At 32.7% G+C, this 16,812-nt stretch overlaps 3 protein-coding genes across 3 annotated transcripts; all 3 read right to left on the bottom strand.

The window, feature by feature from the left end:
• Positions 1-768: 768 nt before the first annotated feature.
• On the bottom strand, positions 769-2,456 carry LOC105162167 (kirola). The gene is made up of 2 exons (XM_088880728.1): positions 2,226-2,456; positions 769-1,305 (listed from the first exon to the last, which is right to left on the bottom strand). The coding sequence occupies exons 1-2, from the start codon at positions 2,413-2,415 to the stop codon at positions 1,040-1,042; spliced, it is 456 nt and encodes a 151-aa protein (XP_088736854.1). The 5' UTR covers positions 2,416-2,456; the 3' UTR covers positions 769-1,039.
• A 5,804-nt stretch (positions 2,457-8,260) lies between these two features.
• LOC148788171 (kirola-like) lies at positions 8,261-10,480 on the bottom strand. Its single transcript, XM_088880729.1, has 2 exons — positions 10,231-10,480; positions 8,261-8,838 (listed from the first exon to the last, which is right to left on the bottom strand). Exons 1-2 carry the CDS (start codon positions 10,418-10,420, stop codon positions 8,573-8,575), a joined length of 456 nt encoding a protein of 151 aa, XP_088736855.1. The 5' UTR covers positions 10,421-10,480; the 3' UTR covers positions 8,261-8,572.
• A 2,518-nt stretch (positions 10,481-12,998) lies between these two features.
• On the bottom strand, positions 12,999-14,343 carry LOC148788170 (kirola-like). The gene is made up of 2 exons (XM_020693630.2): positions 14,058-14,343; positions 12,999-13,520 (listed from the first exon to the last, which is right to left on the bottom strand). The coding sequence occupies exons 1-2, from the start codon at positions 14,242-14,244 to the stop codon at positions 13,249-13,251; spliced, it is 459 nt and encodes a 152-aa protein (XP_020549289.1). The 5' UTR covers positions 14,245-14,343; the 3' UTR covers positions 12,999-13,248.
• Positions 14,344-16,812: the final 2,469 nt, after the last annotated feature.

The following is a 16,812-nucleotide window of genomic DNA, read 5'->3' as shown; positions in this document are numbered from 1 at the left end:
GTCTCAGTGGATGGAGGTGTTACTGATTGCTACAAGTAGGCATATGGCACCTGGAATGGCCTGCGTGTGGAGGAGGTTGTGTTAAGTATGAATTTAAGTTTTTTTTTTTTAATTTTATGCAACAAATATATATTTTAAAAATATAATTAAATTTTTCAACAGCGTTAGTGATTGAAGTCGTTGGAATATTTTGGGACGAATTCAGTCATCGAAAAATTGTAAACTCTTTCGATGAACTTTCTTACGGCACTTTCGGTGGAAGAAAACCTACAAAAAATTCCAACGGCATTTCTAACCGCTTCCACCATTAAAAAAAAAAAAACATCGTTCAAATAAATGATAATCTGCCAAAAATTTATCCGAAAATCAATCTAAAAAAGGTCATCGTTTGAAAAAATGCCCGTATATAGCTGGTAAAACCGTCGCAATAGGAGCTTTTTGTTTAGCCTTTTAAGTTTAGATCCACATCTTTACAATACCTTATTCATTTGGAATTAATGAATATTAAACCATCATTTTATTTAAAAATTTAAACAATTAGATAAACAAATTATTTAATATTTAATATCATGACACACTCTCTTATGTGCATATCATGCATATACATGGAACCTCTCTTTTATAAATGAGCGACAATGATATTTAAACCAATACATGATGTTGTTTGATTTGGCTGTAATATAATATTAAACAATTACCTCATCTTTTATAAACTATTCGAACTGAAAATTATTTAATATTTAATATCTTAACGATGTGAGGAACAAATTAGAAGTTAAAATCTTTGAACAATATAATCTACTGAAAAAGTAGCTCAAATCCACATTACATATATCGATTCACACTTAACTAGAATAGAAGAATAGGTACTAACATTCACTCACAAACAAGTACACATTCCTTATTTGTGGCACCAGCAAGCCTATGGATGCTGATTTTATTATGTCTCAATTTCTTCTTTATTTATCGATATATAGAACAACAATACTAAATATATATCGATCGCTTGGTGAATTTGGACCCCAAATATTTATCGGCCTTATCCGAAGATATGAGCCTCGATTTCTTTAGTGAACTCGATGAAGAAGTTCAACAGAGAAAGCGGGTGTGGATTATCGAGATTGATAAGCTCGTAGCTTATGGTCCAAGTGATGAAGTCGACTCCACCTTTGGTCTCGACGTGGAAGGTTATGACCATGTTCTTGTACAACTCTAGCAGATCACCTTCAAGCATCTTAAATGAGATTTGCTTTTTGGTCTCATCTATGTCATGAAGTAGTTGTTTTGCAGTTTGTTCTTTCCCATCTACGTACATATAATCAGCGAAAAAAATCAAGAGTATACGTAGTAGAAAAAGTAAAGCTTATGCATGTACTTCTTGAACATAGATGAGGTATTTAGATGAACTTATAAGCTTTTTCAAATATTTTACAATATCACAAAGTGCATGTATGATAATTTTTTTTTAAAAAGGAGTTTGTAAACTTAAAAAATATTAGTAGTTTTTTAAATTCTTTTTTTAGAAACATAGAGTTTTTCTAATTTATTTTATAAAATTAAAATTCAACAATTCTTTTCAAATTAATTACAAAATTTATATTATTAATATCTTATAAACTCCCTTATCCTATATCTCTTTCAAATATTTCAAAAAATAAAATAAAATTTAACATCTTGTAAAATGTACGAACTATTAGCCAAATAGCCCTCTTAAATTCATGTCAAATATCCATTTTTCAAAAGCGTTCGTGCATCTTGCTTGTGCTCAACGCTCTTAAATAGTCTCATTTTAGTCTTAGATCTTTTTAGACAAAGTTCCAAATATTCTAGCATGTACTCATGCACAAGGAGTCATTGAATTCTAACACTAACCGGAAATATATTTTAATGTTACAGTTTATTATATGACCAAAAGAAAAAAATTATGGTGAATATTTACAAAAATTGTACTTTTGGTACTAGACTATAGTGCACTTTACAGTACTATATTTTTCTAATGATCAAGTTTGATACTATATAAATGGGTTTGTTCGCACAATACATATATATCACCATTATTTTTTTAATGGAATGGCGCATCGTGCACGACCGTTAAATTTAAAGCAGTTAATTGCATTTTAGTTACCATGATAAAGGGTTCTTTGCATTATTGGTATCATTCTTTCTAGTTGACAAAAAATAATATCATATAAATGGGGACAATCATTCAATAACTATGGGCTTACCAAGAGTATACTTCCACTGAATGACTGCACCATCAGTCCCATAGGCGCCGTGATGCAGATCACAAGCCTGGATTTTTCCGGGGGTGACATTGGCCAAGTGTCCAGGCTTCTTACCTAAGAGTTGATGAAACACATCGCCCCCAGCCTTGAAAGCTACCTGGGCAATTAGTTTACAGGGCAATCCAGCCATTGTTTGCTGATATATATGTAAAAATTATTTGAAAAATCCTAAGGCAGATAGTTGATGAAATAAACCTGTGCCAACAAGTCTTTATATAGTTGAGCCACAACCCAAGTTGCTACATCTTCCTTCATTAGTTTAATATCTGAGTCTTTCTTGTTCAGTTTAGTAAATGATTTGGATGGTGATTGTTTCCACAAACTTTTGCGTGCAAATATCTGTCATTTTTCAGTTTAGTGATATTTTGATGAGGTAGATGTCAGCAAAATGTATAATTTAGTTTTGTTGGATTTGATGCACTACAAGAATATGGATATTGCCAATAATCACTACATCTTATAAATCATAGCAAAGTATACTATGTACAACAATTAAATAAAATCGATTCAAGAATTTAACTTGATCGATGGTGAATCAATATTTTCTATGGTTTTACCTATAACAAAAATATTTATAATAGTTTTTAACGGGATAATTATACTCTCCTCCCCTAAAATGTGGTGTAATTATACGTAGACCTCCTTTGGTTTAAAAAATTATATAAAGCATTCCTGACATTTGCTTCTATCCATCAAACAAGTCCCCCATTATTCAAAATTCACAAAATTTGCTGATATTAATGAAAAATTTGGATGAAAATTGATATTTATCCTCGATTGGCTTATTATTGTCTTATTGTAGGTAAAAAAGAAAAACCCATCTAAACTACCCTTATAACGATGAAGATATACCTTCTCACATACATTAACGCGTGAAGATGTGTGAGGGTAGAGGGACTTATTTATTAGATGAAAGCAAACCTCAGGGGTGCTAAATATAATTTTTTAAATCATATGGGGTCTATATGTAATTATACTAAATCTCAAGGGAGGGGCGTGTAATTTTAAATCATAGTTTAGCTCCAGCTAATGCTCTAACCTCGCTTGCGAAAAGAACGATTAATAGTTGTTATGTAATCGTGATTAGTTAATATTTATCAAATTTTTTACTTTTAACCATCATAATTAATTATAGTAAAATGCCGCATTTATTCTAGTGATGTATATATATTAGAATAATATAATATAATCTAGTTACTATCCCATGCCAAGGAGCGGGAGAATCATATTTTAATAAAAAGTATTAATAATTTTAAATTTGAAATATAAAAATAAATAAACAATAAATAATTGAAAACTTAAAGCTAAAGTAATTAATAAGTATAAAATTACAAAAGTCCATAGAAGAAACATCTAGCGATGGGCTTTTGCTTATCAAATCCAAAACATAATTCTTGAGACTAGGCCAGAAATATTTGGCTCATAAAGTTTTACTTGCAAGGGACATCCCTCATGTATGAGATCCACAAGAGCCTTCATATATCTCCTGCATGAGAACATTTTCCTCCTTTGTTGACAAGCATCGGAGGTAAGGCTGAGTGAAGCTACGTTTATAAAGTATTTTTCCTAGTAGGGTAAACTTAGGTGCCTTGTTTCTCAAGTGAGCTACTTCACTCTTATTAGCAGGAAGGGTTTCTTCTTGGAGGTAGTCAAGGAGGAACGTCTTTCAGTTTGTGATCTACAAAACGTTTATATCATTATCATCAGAAACCTAAGTAAGTATCCTTACAATGATATTGTGAGTGTTGCAATCGGCTAGGGAGCTGGTAGCCAAGCTAGGTAATTCACCATGGTATTTTTCGTGTGGGGGATTTGGTGGAGTTGGAAACTCTTAGGCTTGCTTTTGAGCTCAGTTATTTCTCCTTTACGTTGTATGTGTCTTCCATCTAGTTGGTTACTAGTTGGGAATTGGGGTAAGCTGTCAAATTTCTTGCTCTTGCATCAAGGGCCATCTTGATACCTGTCATGAGTGTCTTGTATTCAGTCTCGTTATTTGAGGCCTTGAAGTTAAATGCTAAGGCAAACTCTAACTTATCTCCTTTTGGGCTAGAAAGTATGATACCATCGCATTGCCCTCATGTGTGGCGGAGACATCTACTTGGAGAAACCATTTTCTTTCATCTTTTTCAGCAAACATTGCTTGAGAATGAATTCTGCTAGCACTTGGACCTTGATAGCCAACTTGGATTGATTTGAAAAAGCATACTTGCTGAGTTCTATAGCCTAGTTGATCATTCTATTTGAAGTCCTAAAATAATATAATGTAATAAAAAATAAGAACGCAATTTTCTTAATGTTATTACAAGAGCACTGGCTAACTTTTCTTCCTCTAAGTAGCATTGTTCAGCACCATGCAATACTTTGCTAACATTGTAGATTGGTTTTGGTGTTTTGCCCTCCTCTTTGATGAGCATGGAGCTTACAACGTGCTAACTTACAACTAGATAAAGATACATGGTTCTTTTGGAAAGGTTCCGAGCAAGGGTAATTTAGCTAAGTAAGCCTTCAAGTCTTGGAAGGCTTGCTGACAGGTCTCATCCCAGCTGAAATCATTGACCTTCCTCAGTACCTACAAGAAAGACAGACTAGCTCTACGGAGCGAGATATGAACCTGCTGAGGGTAGTTATGCCACCAGTTAGTCTTTGTACTTCATTAACGTTGGTGGGAACCTTCATCTTCTTGATGGCATGTATCTTATCTGGGTTGACCTTAATGTCTTTCTAAATAACCATGTAGCCTAAGGAACAGGGGATGTAAGTTCAAGCTGTTCATCACGACATTGGGAACAATTTACACCAAGTCACAAACTGACCATGCAAAATTATCTACATTTTGCTGCAAGAAAATAGTTAGTTGCCCTGCTAATTGAGGGCTCAACTCGGAATCAACTTTGGGGGTCTTATTAAGCTCTTTTGTGACTAGATGGATGCTTAATAGCTCCTCAGTGGGTTGTACTCAAGTGGGAACCTCGTTTTCTTTCTCATTATATAGCGTAAGTTTTATATTTTCACTCTGTTGCGTTGATGGGGATCTATCTCCATGTTCTTCCTGCTGCCTCCTTTACAGACTCTATATAGCATTTTCGTGTTGTGTACTGGTCACCATAACCTCTCTCCTCCTGCTACAATGGAGAATTTCAGCTTCATGTTATAGGTAGAGACTACAACTTGGAAGGCATTCAGGGCAGGTCGCCCTAAAATGACATAATATGCTGAAGCATATCTACTATGAGGAAGCATATCATCGTGGTCATCCTGTTGGGCTCCATTCCCAAGGATAGGGGAACAAGATACTTCCCAGGGGATATACTACCTCCCCTACAAAGCTATACAATGATATGTCTAGTCCAGTAGAGTATCGTTGAGCTCCATCTGCTGGTAAACTTAATAAAATAGAGTATTGATGGAGCTGACAAAGTCCAAAAAATTATGTTGAACAATATGATTAGCTAAAGAGGTAGAAATGGCAAGAGCATCAATATAGGGTAAGTGAACTCCCTGTCTATCGGCAGGTCCAAGTAGATCTGTGGATTCTCTAACTATCATGTGAATTACCCTTTTGCTAGGTATTATTTTTGGGCTTTACTCCTTAGCAAGAGCCTTCTCTTTTCATTGCACCCTTATAGAGGGGTCAGTAGAACGGGCCTAACTTATTCGGGAATCCTGATGTTGGGAGCGTCATACACACCATTCACGACATTGATCCTTGTCGAAGTTGTTCTTTCGATAGCCGATATGAATGAGACTCTCTATATCTTATCTCAACTGGCGATACTTGTTGGTATCTTGCTTGTACTCCTTATGATTCCTATAGAAATATTTAGATTTAGAAAGTTATGGTCATCCCTCAACACTTTCAGGCCACTGCAGAGTTTGGTGCCTGTCTATGGTCATCAACATCCGTGCTAGGCTAGTGATGAGTTAGGTGGAATGAACCGGCCTGCAATCCCCCCTTACCCCGGTTTCTATGAGAAGAGGTAGTTTCATAATCCCTTCTGTTATTGTGGTTGTCGCTCTTCTTCACCAGTCCGACATCTTCTAGCTTCATGTATTTCTCTGCCCTTACTAGCAGGACATTGAAGTTGGCAAAATACTTCTTAGCCAAAGATTCAAATAGATGTGTGAGTCGAAATCCCTATGTGAGAACGCTGATCAGGACCTCTTGGTGATTAGCTAGGGCATCCAAGATGGCGTTGTTGAAACATTGGACATATACCTTTAATTATGTTCATGTTTTACCCTGAAAAGGTTGTACTTGATTTTCGGTATTTCTAGGATGATTGTCCAACTCCACTAGAAAGGGAACCTTAGAGGTTTATGTGGATGCTCTCTACAATGAACTAGTGGAGGTGCTCACAGAAGAGCGCATTAGTTGCGGCAGGCAGGGTTGCTGGATCAAAAGTGGGAGCCAACGTTGAGATCCCCCACTGTTAGTTTTGGAGGTGGAACTGCAGAATGTGCTGCAATGGGGAGGGAAGTATTTTCCTAAGAAAAGCAATTGTAATCTCCATTATCTAAAATGACCATTTCTCACATCTATAGTTTAAGTTTCACACAGACGACGCCAATGATGCGTACTCGAGTCCAACAACACCATAATGTATAAAGGATCTTCATAAAGATTCTAAATCAAAGTAAGACTAAAATATAAATTAGATGTTAGCACTCTGATATTTAAATTAGTAATGGATTTACTGAAAGGATAATGAAAAAACTTGAAATAACGCAAGATCAATGAGGAAATAATTGAAGAATCTTGACAAAGTATCAAGATAAAGTGAAACTAATTGTGCGCAATGCAAAATAGTGCAATAAATTTGTTGACAAACGAGAGAAAAGAGTAAAAGTGAATAATACTTGGTGCCTTATGACTACACAATAACCTTTATTTATAGGCCAGTGGGAGCAAACTTCTAAAGTTCTTGCAACTTGTGATACACCAGTAAGAAGTTATGAATGTTTGAATGAGTCATGCCAGTCAAGCCCAATTCTGTTGGTTCTACTTTACCTGGTATTGCCAAGTCGGCTACAATCAATCTAGGAGGTGTTTGTTAGAAATTTTCTGGTATGATGTGTCTCACGGTGTCAGAACCATGTGTGACATGGAATCATTGTTGACCGTTAAGTCTCTTTGCTATATTGGACTTTGTTTTTCAGCCTGCCAGGTTAAATGCCAAGATTTGAACTATAGGATAAATACTTTGGTCATGGGTCAGCACAATTGCTCCAATTGGGCTGCGTGGTATGGGGCCCTACATCCCTTGTTTGTTTTCCATAAGAACAAACTATTTAAGCTACGATCTAATCTAATTTACGAGTTACGAATTGTTTGTTTTCCTTTGAATTACTTGTTGGTAAGAATGGCTAAATTCTACATGGGGAAATCTTAGCCAGGGCACTGGAACAAAAGTTCTACTAATTAAGTGGTTTTAGATTCTATTACCACAATATTCACTACAAGAAAATATAATATTAGTGACAAATTATCAAGTGACAATTTTTAAGTTATCACTAAATATTAAGTGTCAATAATTTTTATTTTGTCACTTTATAATTATTAGTGACAAGTATTTTATACAAAGTTGTCGCTAAATACAATTAATGACATTCTATAATTTACAACTTAGTAACAACATAATATAACGATAACTAATATTTATTGTCACTAGATCATCACAATAGATGAGTCACTAATTACATTTAATGACAACTTTGAGTATATTTTTTTTGTCACTAATTCTTGCTACCGACACTTTTTGAAAAATAATAGTAATTATTAAAATTATGAAATTTATTATTGGGACAAAATAAATATTTTGTCACTAAATATATAATTAAGTGACAATATTAATATTGCCACCTGATCTTTTTTTCACTAATCTTAATTTTTTTTGGTAGTGATTTCTAAGTGTATTCTTATGATTAGAGCATTGAGAAATATTTTACACACATCAGAACTAAAGAAAGTAAACAAATAACAAAACCTTGCACAATTTAATCGACCAAAAGAGTCTCGCAAATCACATTAATACATATGTATATCACACTTAAATAACATATATAGAAGAATAAGTACCACTCCAGAAGCTCCCAATCACAAACTTCACCAATTATCGCTTATTTCACAAGTACATATATATTCCTTATTTCAAGCACCAGACAACCTATGATTGCTGATTTTATTCTCTTTCATTTTCTCTTTGTTTCATTTGGATGGAGAACAACAAATTAAACATATATAACTTGGTGAACTGAAATCGCAACATATTTTAGGCAGCAGCCGTTCTTCATCCGAAGATATGAGCCTCGATATCTTTAGTGAATTCGATCACAAAGTTTAAGAGTGAGATTGGGTGTGGATTATCGGGATTGATCAGCTCGTAGTCTATGGTCCAAGTGATAAAATCAACTCCACCTTTGGTCTCGACGTGGATGGTTATGACCATGTTCTTGTACAACTCCAGTAGATCGCCTTCGAGCATCTTGTAAGCGACTTGCTTTTTCGTCTCGTCTATGTCGTGAATTAGTTGTTTTGCCGTTTGCTCTTTCCCATCTATATAATAAATCAATGAAAAGAAATGTGAGAATGTATGTAGTTGGGAAACCAAAATTAATGTGGCTCTTCTTAAACTTAATTAGGTGGTGTTATAGTGAACATTTTGGTTTTTTAAAATATCTTATAAAAGTGTTCTAAAATATTTAATCGTCTTTTTTGAGAAAAAGAACTTACAGATCAAAAATTAAAATTTGAGAAGCTTTTATATATAACAAAAATGATTTGGAAAAAAGACTAAAATCATAAAGATTTAAAAAATATAGGATCAAAATGATACCCTAGAAATTAAGTTAAAGGACGAAAACGTCAAATGACTCAAGTTACATATCCAAAAATGCATTTAATCCTATGTCTAATATATTTGTCAAAGAAATAGGTATTCTTAACTTATTTTCAAAATTTTCAACAAACTCAAATAAAATACAAAAATATCATTATTAATATCCTATGAGCTCACTCATTGTATTATATCCAAATAGTTCAAAAACATTTTTAAACATAAAATTATATATTTCATGAGATATAGTTTATAAATTGTTTATTCGCTAACTACCTTCTTACATGACTATCACATATCGCTTCTTAAAAGGTTGAAGTGTTAATACATTTTGCTTGTGCTCAATGTTCTTCACTAGCTCTACTCACTAACTACTCAATAATCCTTAGTGTTTATAGACCAAAAACAAAAAATCCTATAGCGTGTTCGTCATGCACAAGTTATTTAACTAACAGTATAGTAAATAGGGCAAAATATTTTTTTAATCTCATAGAATAAGGACAGAATTTATTTTGGTACCACAACTATAGTAGGTGTTGCTTTTAGCACTGTAAAACTTATAATTAAGCATTTTTAGTTCCAAAGAATCATCTGCATTATGATTTTGGGACTAAAAAGGGGTTGTTCGGAACTAAAAATGCATTGTGATTTTGGGACTAAAAAGACATGATTTGAGTTTTATAGAACTAAAAGCGTCACCTGCCATACTTGTGGTACCAAAATAAATTTTACCCTTATTTTATGAGATTAAAAATATACTTTGGCCGCAGATATGATATCTTGTCATGGTTAATTACATAATACAGAAGTACAAAAATCATGATAACTAATTATATATTAACTACAACTATGCCAGAAACCCCTCAAGTTACACTGCATCGATACCCCTAAGATGGTATACTTATAATTTTACAAAGTTCAACACCCCTCAAGTATACAAAGCCATTGAATGCTTATATAATTAGATATGACCTCAAGGAATATAATATCTATAATTTATCCTTCTAATTAACAATTTCACATCGTTTAATTTGATAGAAAGCTGAAAACTCAAATAAGCTACAACATAACAATTCCCCAATTCATGTCAAGTTAAAAAGCTATAAGCTTACCAAGAGTGTACTTCCACTGGACGACGGAGCCATCAGTTCCATAGTCGCCCTGATGCAAATCACAAGCCTGGATTTTTCCAGGGGTGACATTGGCCAAGTGATAAGGCCTCTTGGCCATGAGGTGATGAAACACGTCGCCCCCAGCCTTAAAAGCTACCTGGGCAATAAGCTTACAGGGCAATCCAGCCATCGATTGCTGATATATATGTAAAGATTATTTGAAAAATCCTAAAGGCAGCTAGTTGATGAAATAAACCTGTGACATCTAGTCCTTATATAGTTGAGCCACAGTTCAAGTTGCTAATCTTCCTTCATTAGTTTAATATCTGAGTCTTTCTTGTTTAGCAAACTAAATGATTTGGATAGTGAGTGTTTGCACCAACTTTTGGGTGTAAAGACCTTAATTTGTCATTTTTTAGGTTAGTGATATTTGTGAAGCTTCTTTTCGATTTTAGTTCAGTGAAATACTTTCTTCACCTTTTTTTTGTTTTATATATGTAATGTACAATGATATATATATATATATATAATTTTAATTTCTAAATTTGGAGAATAGTAAATCTAAAAGTTAGTAATTAAATATTTTGTCAAACATTTCACTAAAATTAATGAACACGATTACAAGAAATACAAAGTTCAAAATGAAAATGGTAGATCCTTTATTTCACACGGAAACATTAATTTGGGTTCTTTCTTTATATAATACTAGTTGTTGCATGCGGTCTCCACGAGCATATACAAAATATTTGTGATGTGCATGAGATGAAGTACAGAAAAAAGTAATTTGTGATAAGAAAGAAAAAAGGTCTATGGAAGAAAGAAACGTGGCGTGGCATGATAAAGACAAAATACATTGTAATTATAAATTTATCATAAATATAGAAGTTTGCAAAAATAAATATAGAAAAGTTTGATAAGAGAGAAACATGGAGCAGTGGGTGACATACAAAAAAAATTATAAAATTGTGAGATTAATATTAAAAAACTTTGAAATTACTATTCTGACATAATCTTTTTTAAGGAAAAAAATGAATTTAAAAATAAATTTAGGTATATATTCAAAAATTAATATGATAAAAGATTTTCTTTTATAATATTATTGATAATAACTAATTGTCTTTAAAAAGATATAGTAGTTGTCCAGAATATCTACTTGCAGCATTTCTTAATTTTCTCCCCCGTTACCACTGCAGTTGATTTCTACTGAATGTATAGTTGCGATATCGAATTCTTGGTTGAATAGTGCACACGCACACGCACACACACAAAGAAAAAGAAAGATTTGCTCAATCTTTTACAAGATTCACAAGTAAGTCCCCATGTCGTGCAAAGGGTGTTATCAGTCATTGCGTTAATATTAATAAATAATCTTCATGTGTTTTTTTTGTTGGAAGAAAGGCCAGTTTTTAATGGAGAAAAATGCAAACAACTCCCTTGTGATATCGCAAATGAGTAAATTACCCCCTTATAAAAAAATAAATAGCGATTTACCTCCCTATATTTTTTAAAATACAATAATTTAAAATAAAGTAATTTACCTCCCTATATAAGGAGGTAAATTGCTTCATGTTAAAAAGTATAGGAGGATAAATTGCTATATTTTTTTCATACGGGGTGACAACAATGTTGTGGTGATGATGGTGTTGGCTGCTGCAAACCGCCATGTTGGCGTCGGTAGTGGAGGATGAGTCTGGATAGAGAGAAATGCAGGAGTGAGAAGTACTGAAGTGTTAGATTCTTTTTTTTAAATCTTATAAATTGGAGCCAAAAAAAAAAAAAAAAACAGACTGAATAAAAAAAATAACTATTTAAATTATCCGTCTGTAATTCCATCTCAGAAATTTGTGTTTGAAACGGAAACAAAGACAGATTAAATACAAAATGTTATTTTCAAAATCTATCTGTAATTGCATCTCAGAAATGTCAACCAATTAATATTTTTTTTTTTTTCAAAATCCATCTCTAATTCCATCTCAAAATTTGAGATTATAAGATGGATTGTTTTTTTAATTTTATTTTCTTAGTTTTTCTTAAATGTCAAAATTTCCATCTTTATTTTTTAATTTTATTTATAATTTTAAGACGAAAATATTTTTCACCTCTGAATCCGTCTTTGAAAGGTGAAAATTATTGATGAATATTTTTTCCGTCTCTAATTTCTATCTTTGAAACCTTCTCTTGTAATGTATGTTTCTCTTTGAAATATTGCACTTTAATTCTATTGAACAGTTAGGAACGATATATAAAGGGTATAAAAGACATCTTCCTTCTATGTGATCGTAAAAAATGATCAAAACACTTTACATGTTTGGTTTCATTTTCATTTTCAATTTTCAGTGTTTTCCACTGAAAATCTGATGTGGGATTTATGCTGAGTTAAATTTAACAGGAGGTGTTTCGATAATTTCCTTAATACAGACAGAATGTTTCAGCTTATATAACTAGTTTTTATAAAATCATTAATTAATGAATGTTGTGATATTGCTGATTGGAATATAATAAAATCTTTAACTGCTTCACTTAAGGTAAAAAATAAAAGAGTAAATTGCAATGTGCTTTGTGAGGTTTGCTATAATTACAAATATCCTCTTGATGTTAAAAAATTTACAAATACCTCTTTGAAATTATAAATACCTCCTTGTAACAACTCGTTGTAGAGGGATATTTATTAGGACATTTGTAATTTAGATGAAATATTTGTAATTAAGACAAATCTTAAAATAACCCGTCTATCCAATATAAAAATAAGAAAAAATGACGAACAGTAATTAGAAATAAAAACCTATTATTTTGGACTCATGCAAATACACATACACGCCACAAATACGAACAGTACAGGGTCCCAGGCACCACCACCTGAAGCAAGCATGCAGCTCATCTCCTTTATTAGTACATAACACACACACGCATACGTAGGTGCCTTTCTGGAAAAAGGGCTTTATTAACACACCAACTCCCGTTCATAATTAACATATTGTTCGATTAGGGTTTCACGCATTAGGAAGGGAACCATCTAATTTAGGGTTTGTTGATGTGATGAGTTTCGATGTCCTTAGTGAGGTCGATGATGAAGGATAGCAAGGAGATAGGGTGCCCGACATCGTCGTTCAGCATCTCATACTCCAATGTCCATGTAACCAAATCAATGCCGTCCTTAGTCTCGATGTGCAGTGTTATAAGGAAGGTTTTGTATTCCTCCATCAGATCTCCTTCCAGCATCTTGAATTCGATCAACTTCTTCTCCTCGTTGATGGTTTGAATCAATTGTTTCGCAATTTTCTCTTTCCCGTCTGTATCAATTTAAGAACGTATCCCCACAAATGATCATATTATGTTTGGGTTAGATAGGGAAACTAATATTTTTCGTCTCGTAATTTAGAATTTTTGCACTTTAGTTACGAAATTCTCACTTTTGGTCCCGTAACTTTTATAAAAGTAACAATTTTGGTCTTATGACACATTCCCCTTTAGATGTTTAACGGAAAAGGTCAGGTGACCGTTAAGTGTATAGGATCAAAAATACTGTTTTCTTAAAGTTATGAAACAAAAGTGAGAATCCTATAGTATAACTGTAAAGGCTCTAACAGACATGTGCTAAACACATGGCACTTTCCGTTAAAATTTTAAAGGAAATGTGTCATGGACCAAAAGTGCTATTTTTTAAAAGTTACATCATAAAAAATGATAATTCTATAATCAGTAGAACTAAAAGTGGAAAGATCCTAAATTACGAGACGAAAAATATCATTTCTCAGAGTTAAATATAACAAAATTCCAATTAGAAATTGATAGCAATGACCTGGTGGATATGTAGTTAGAGTACTCACCATGTGTGTACTTCCAGCGTATGATGGAACCAACATGCCCAAACTCACCCTCATGCAAATCACATCCTTGCACTTTCCCAGGGCTGGTTGTGGAAACATGGTGGGGCTTGTGCCTGAACAGCTCATGAAACACGTCTCCCCCAGCCTTGAACTCTATTGCAGCTACCAGCTTACCAGTTAACCCCATCTCTAAATCTGTCGATTATTTGATAGATATATGCGTAAATTAATGCTGGAAATGGATCTGTAACAAAGTGTTGTTTAAAGGTGAGGAGGAGCTGCTTCTGGCATAGCTTCTTTATATAGATATCTCAGGCCGAGACCTTCACATTTCTGTCAACTGCATTGTTTTCATTTAATTTTTTATTTCAGTAAAAAAAAAATTACTTTTCTCACAATATTATATACCTTCACGATTTAAAAATTATAGTAAATTAATATTATTAATACAGTCAGACAAAATTAATGATTAGTCAATATTTTGTAATGGATTTTAACTATAGCTGAAACATTTGTCCAAGTTTTAGCTATGGTTAATGTTTTGACCTCATTTGCAAAAACAATGATTAATGTTAATTATTAAGCCGTGGTCAATTTGTTCAACCCAATTTTTTTCTTTTCAATCTAGTAATTAACCATAGTTAAAATTCATATTTCTTCTATTGTTTCTTGATATTTTAGGGTTAGGAAAAATTGTATTATCTTGGTGTAAATATAGATGGGTGGTTCTTTTAATTCACTTAGAATTCATTTAAAAAATGAATGACAATAATTTTTAAAAGAAAAAAATTACATGTTGAAGATATTTATCATCAGAAATTATGAATTTCACCGAAAATGTAACGTGAGTGTCTCGTGACAACTACAAATTAGGATTATTTTCTCGTCCTATTAGCATTTTTCGAAGACAAATGTTCTCAATGCGCCATTTTCTTAAAATTATTATAATTCCTTCAAAAATAATTTCAAATGGTCTAAATATGTCTTACAGATGAAAATACAATTTTTTCCTTTCTCTTCCTTTGTTTAATGGAGAATTGGGGATATGGTTTGATATTTATTATTATAACATCTTTTATTATATACATTCAAGTCTAGATACTTTTTTGTTCGGACTATTAAATGTTGCGATTTCATAAAGCGTGAAATCTGAATATGCCGGCACTCTTAATTTATGAGATCAAAAGTATACTTTTGTCAATTTGCACTTTAGTTTTTTTCATCAATTCTCGACAGAAGTTGGCAAAGAAAACTATGAAATTGAAATATGTTACCTAAATTATAGAATAAAAAATATAATTTCGCATTATGGTATGAAAAATATAATTTTTTTAAAAGAATAATTATTTCTCCATAAACACTTTCAGTTTTCCTGGTGCAATTAATACTTGGTAGAAAGGATGATTCATGTAACATACCCATCTACTTCCGAATTCCAATGCCATTTATTACACTCACTGGCTTACATGCCTATTTATTCACAATAAGTCAATGATGTGTAGTATCGGGAGTATGGCATTTGTGCAGGGATTCAATGGTCTTATCTTTAATGAGTTATTTGTATATACTTTTATTGAAATCTTGATTTTTGACTTTCATCTTTTTTATTCGATTTTAACATTTCATAATATCTCTTCTCCATTATTAAGTAATCAAAATTGCTATTATGATTTTTTAGACTTAAATATATTTTTAGTTTTGATCATATTCTTTTTTATATTTTAGTCCTTTATTTAGCTAGAATTAAAAAATAGTTATATACCTTTTTTAATTTCTCGATTTAAAATAGATCTGGCCAGCAAATTTAATTTGAATTGAAAAGTGGCACGTATACTGTACGTGGCTGATTCAAAATTAGAATTTCACACCTTATTGTCTGTTGTTTTTTCCCATGAGATATCACGTCACCAAAAAGCACAATATTCTTGTTATGCTTACTCCTTTTTCTATATCCACTTTTTTAAAAAATCTTGACTTTTGACATTAATTTTTATTTAGATTTTAATATTTGATAAATATCTCCTCTCTTGTATTTGAGTAATGCATGTCATAATTATAGTTTTCCGTCACACTTGCAGAGTAGGTATTATCTCATATTTTTTAAATGCAACTTTGGTCCATCGAAAGTTATCAATGACTCTTCTGGCTTTTGTTTTGTAGATAGTCATCCAATTCACTTTGCCTCTTTTCATGCTACGGTATCTCGTGTAGTAGACTTGTACTGCTTGTTGTGCCAGGACAAATGGTTCTTTTAGTATTCTTTTTTGAAGTTTACATCAACGAGATGATAACAAAGATGTACCTTCATACCTCTCACGGGATCGACCCAATGGCATTTAAACAGAACGATCTTCATGTTTGGGTAATCTAACTGAATTATCTTTTTGAGAATCCCATAGAAGTCACTGTCTTGTCTATATATAATAAGTTTTTGACACACACATCACATTTCATAGGAGACTTGCCTACGCTGTGAAATTCAGTGTGAAAATTGTAGTCATTCACAAAGTAACATAGGAATGTTGTAACCTCAGCTGTAGTACCCCAATAATGAAATTTCAAAAGCTCGTTGTCTGTGTAATTCAATTCAGATTTTACCTGTGTTGCATCGTGTACTTACCTCTCAAATGGATACATCCACTTGTATTGCATAAGTCCTCCTACGGTGCTTCATATGACAAGTGAATAATTAGGTGCTCTATTGAGTTGAAAAAAGTTGGCAGAAATATTTTCTCAAGGCTGCACAAGATGGTTG

Source organism: Sesamum indicum, linkage group LG5 (assembly GCF_026168435.1).
Source record: "Sesamum indicum cultivar Baizhima isolate 11 linkage group LG5, ASM2616843v1, whole genome shotgun sequence".
Lineage (NCBI taxonomy): Eukaryota > Viridiplantae > Streptophyta > Magnoliopsida > Lamiales > Pedaliaceae > Sesamum > Sesamum indicum.
The sequence above is the reverse complement of the archived record's forward strand: the minus strand, read 5'-3'. Positions and strand labels throughout refer to the sequence as shown.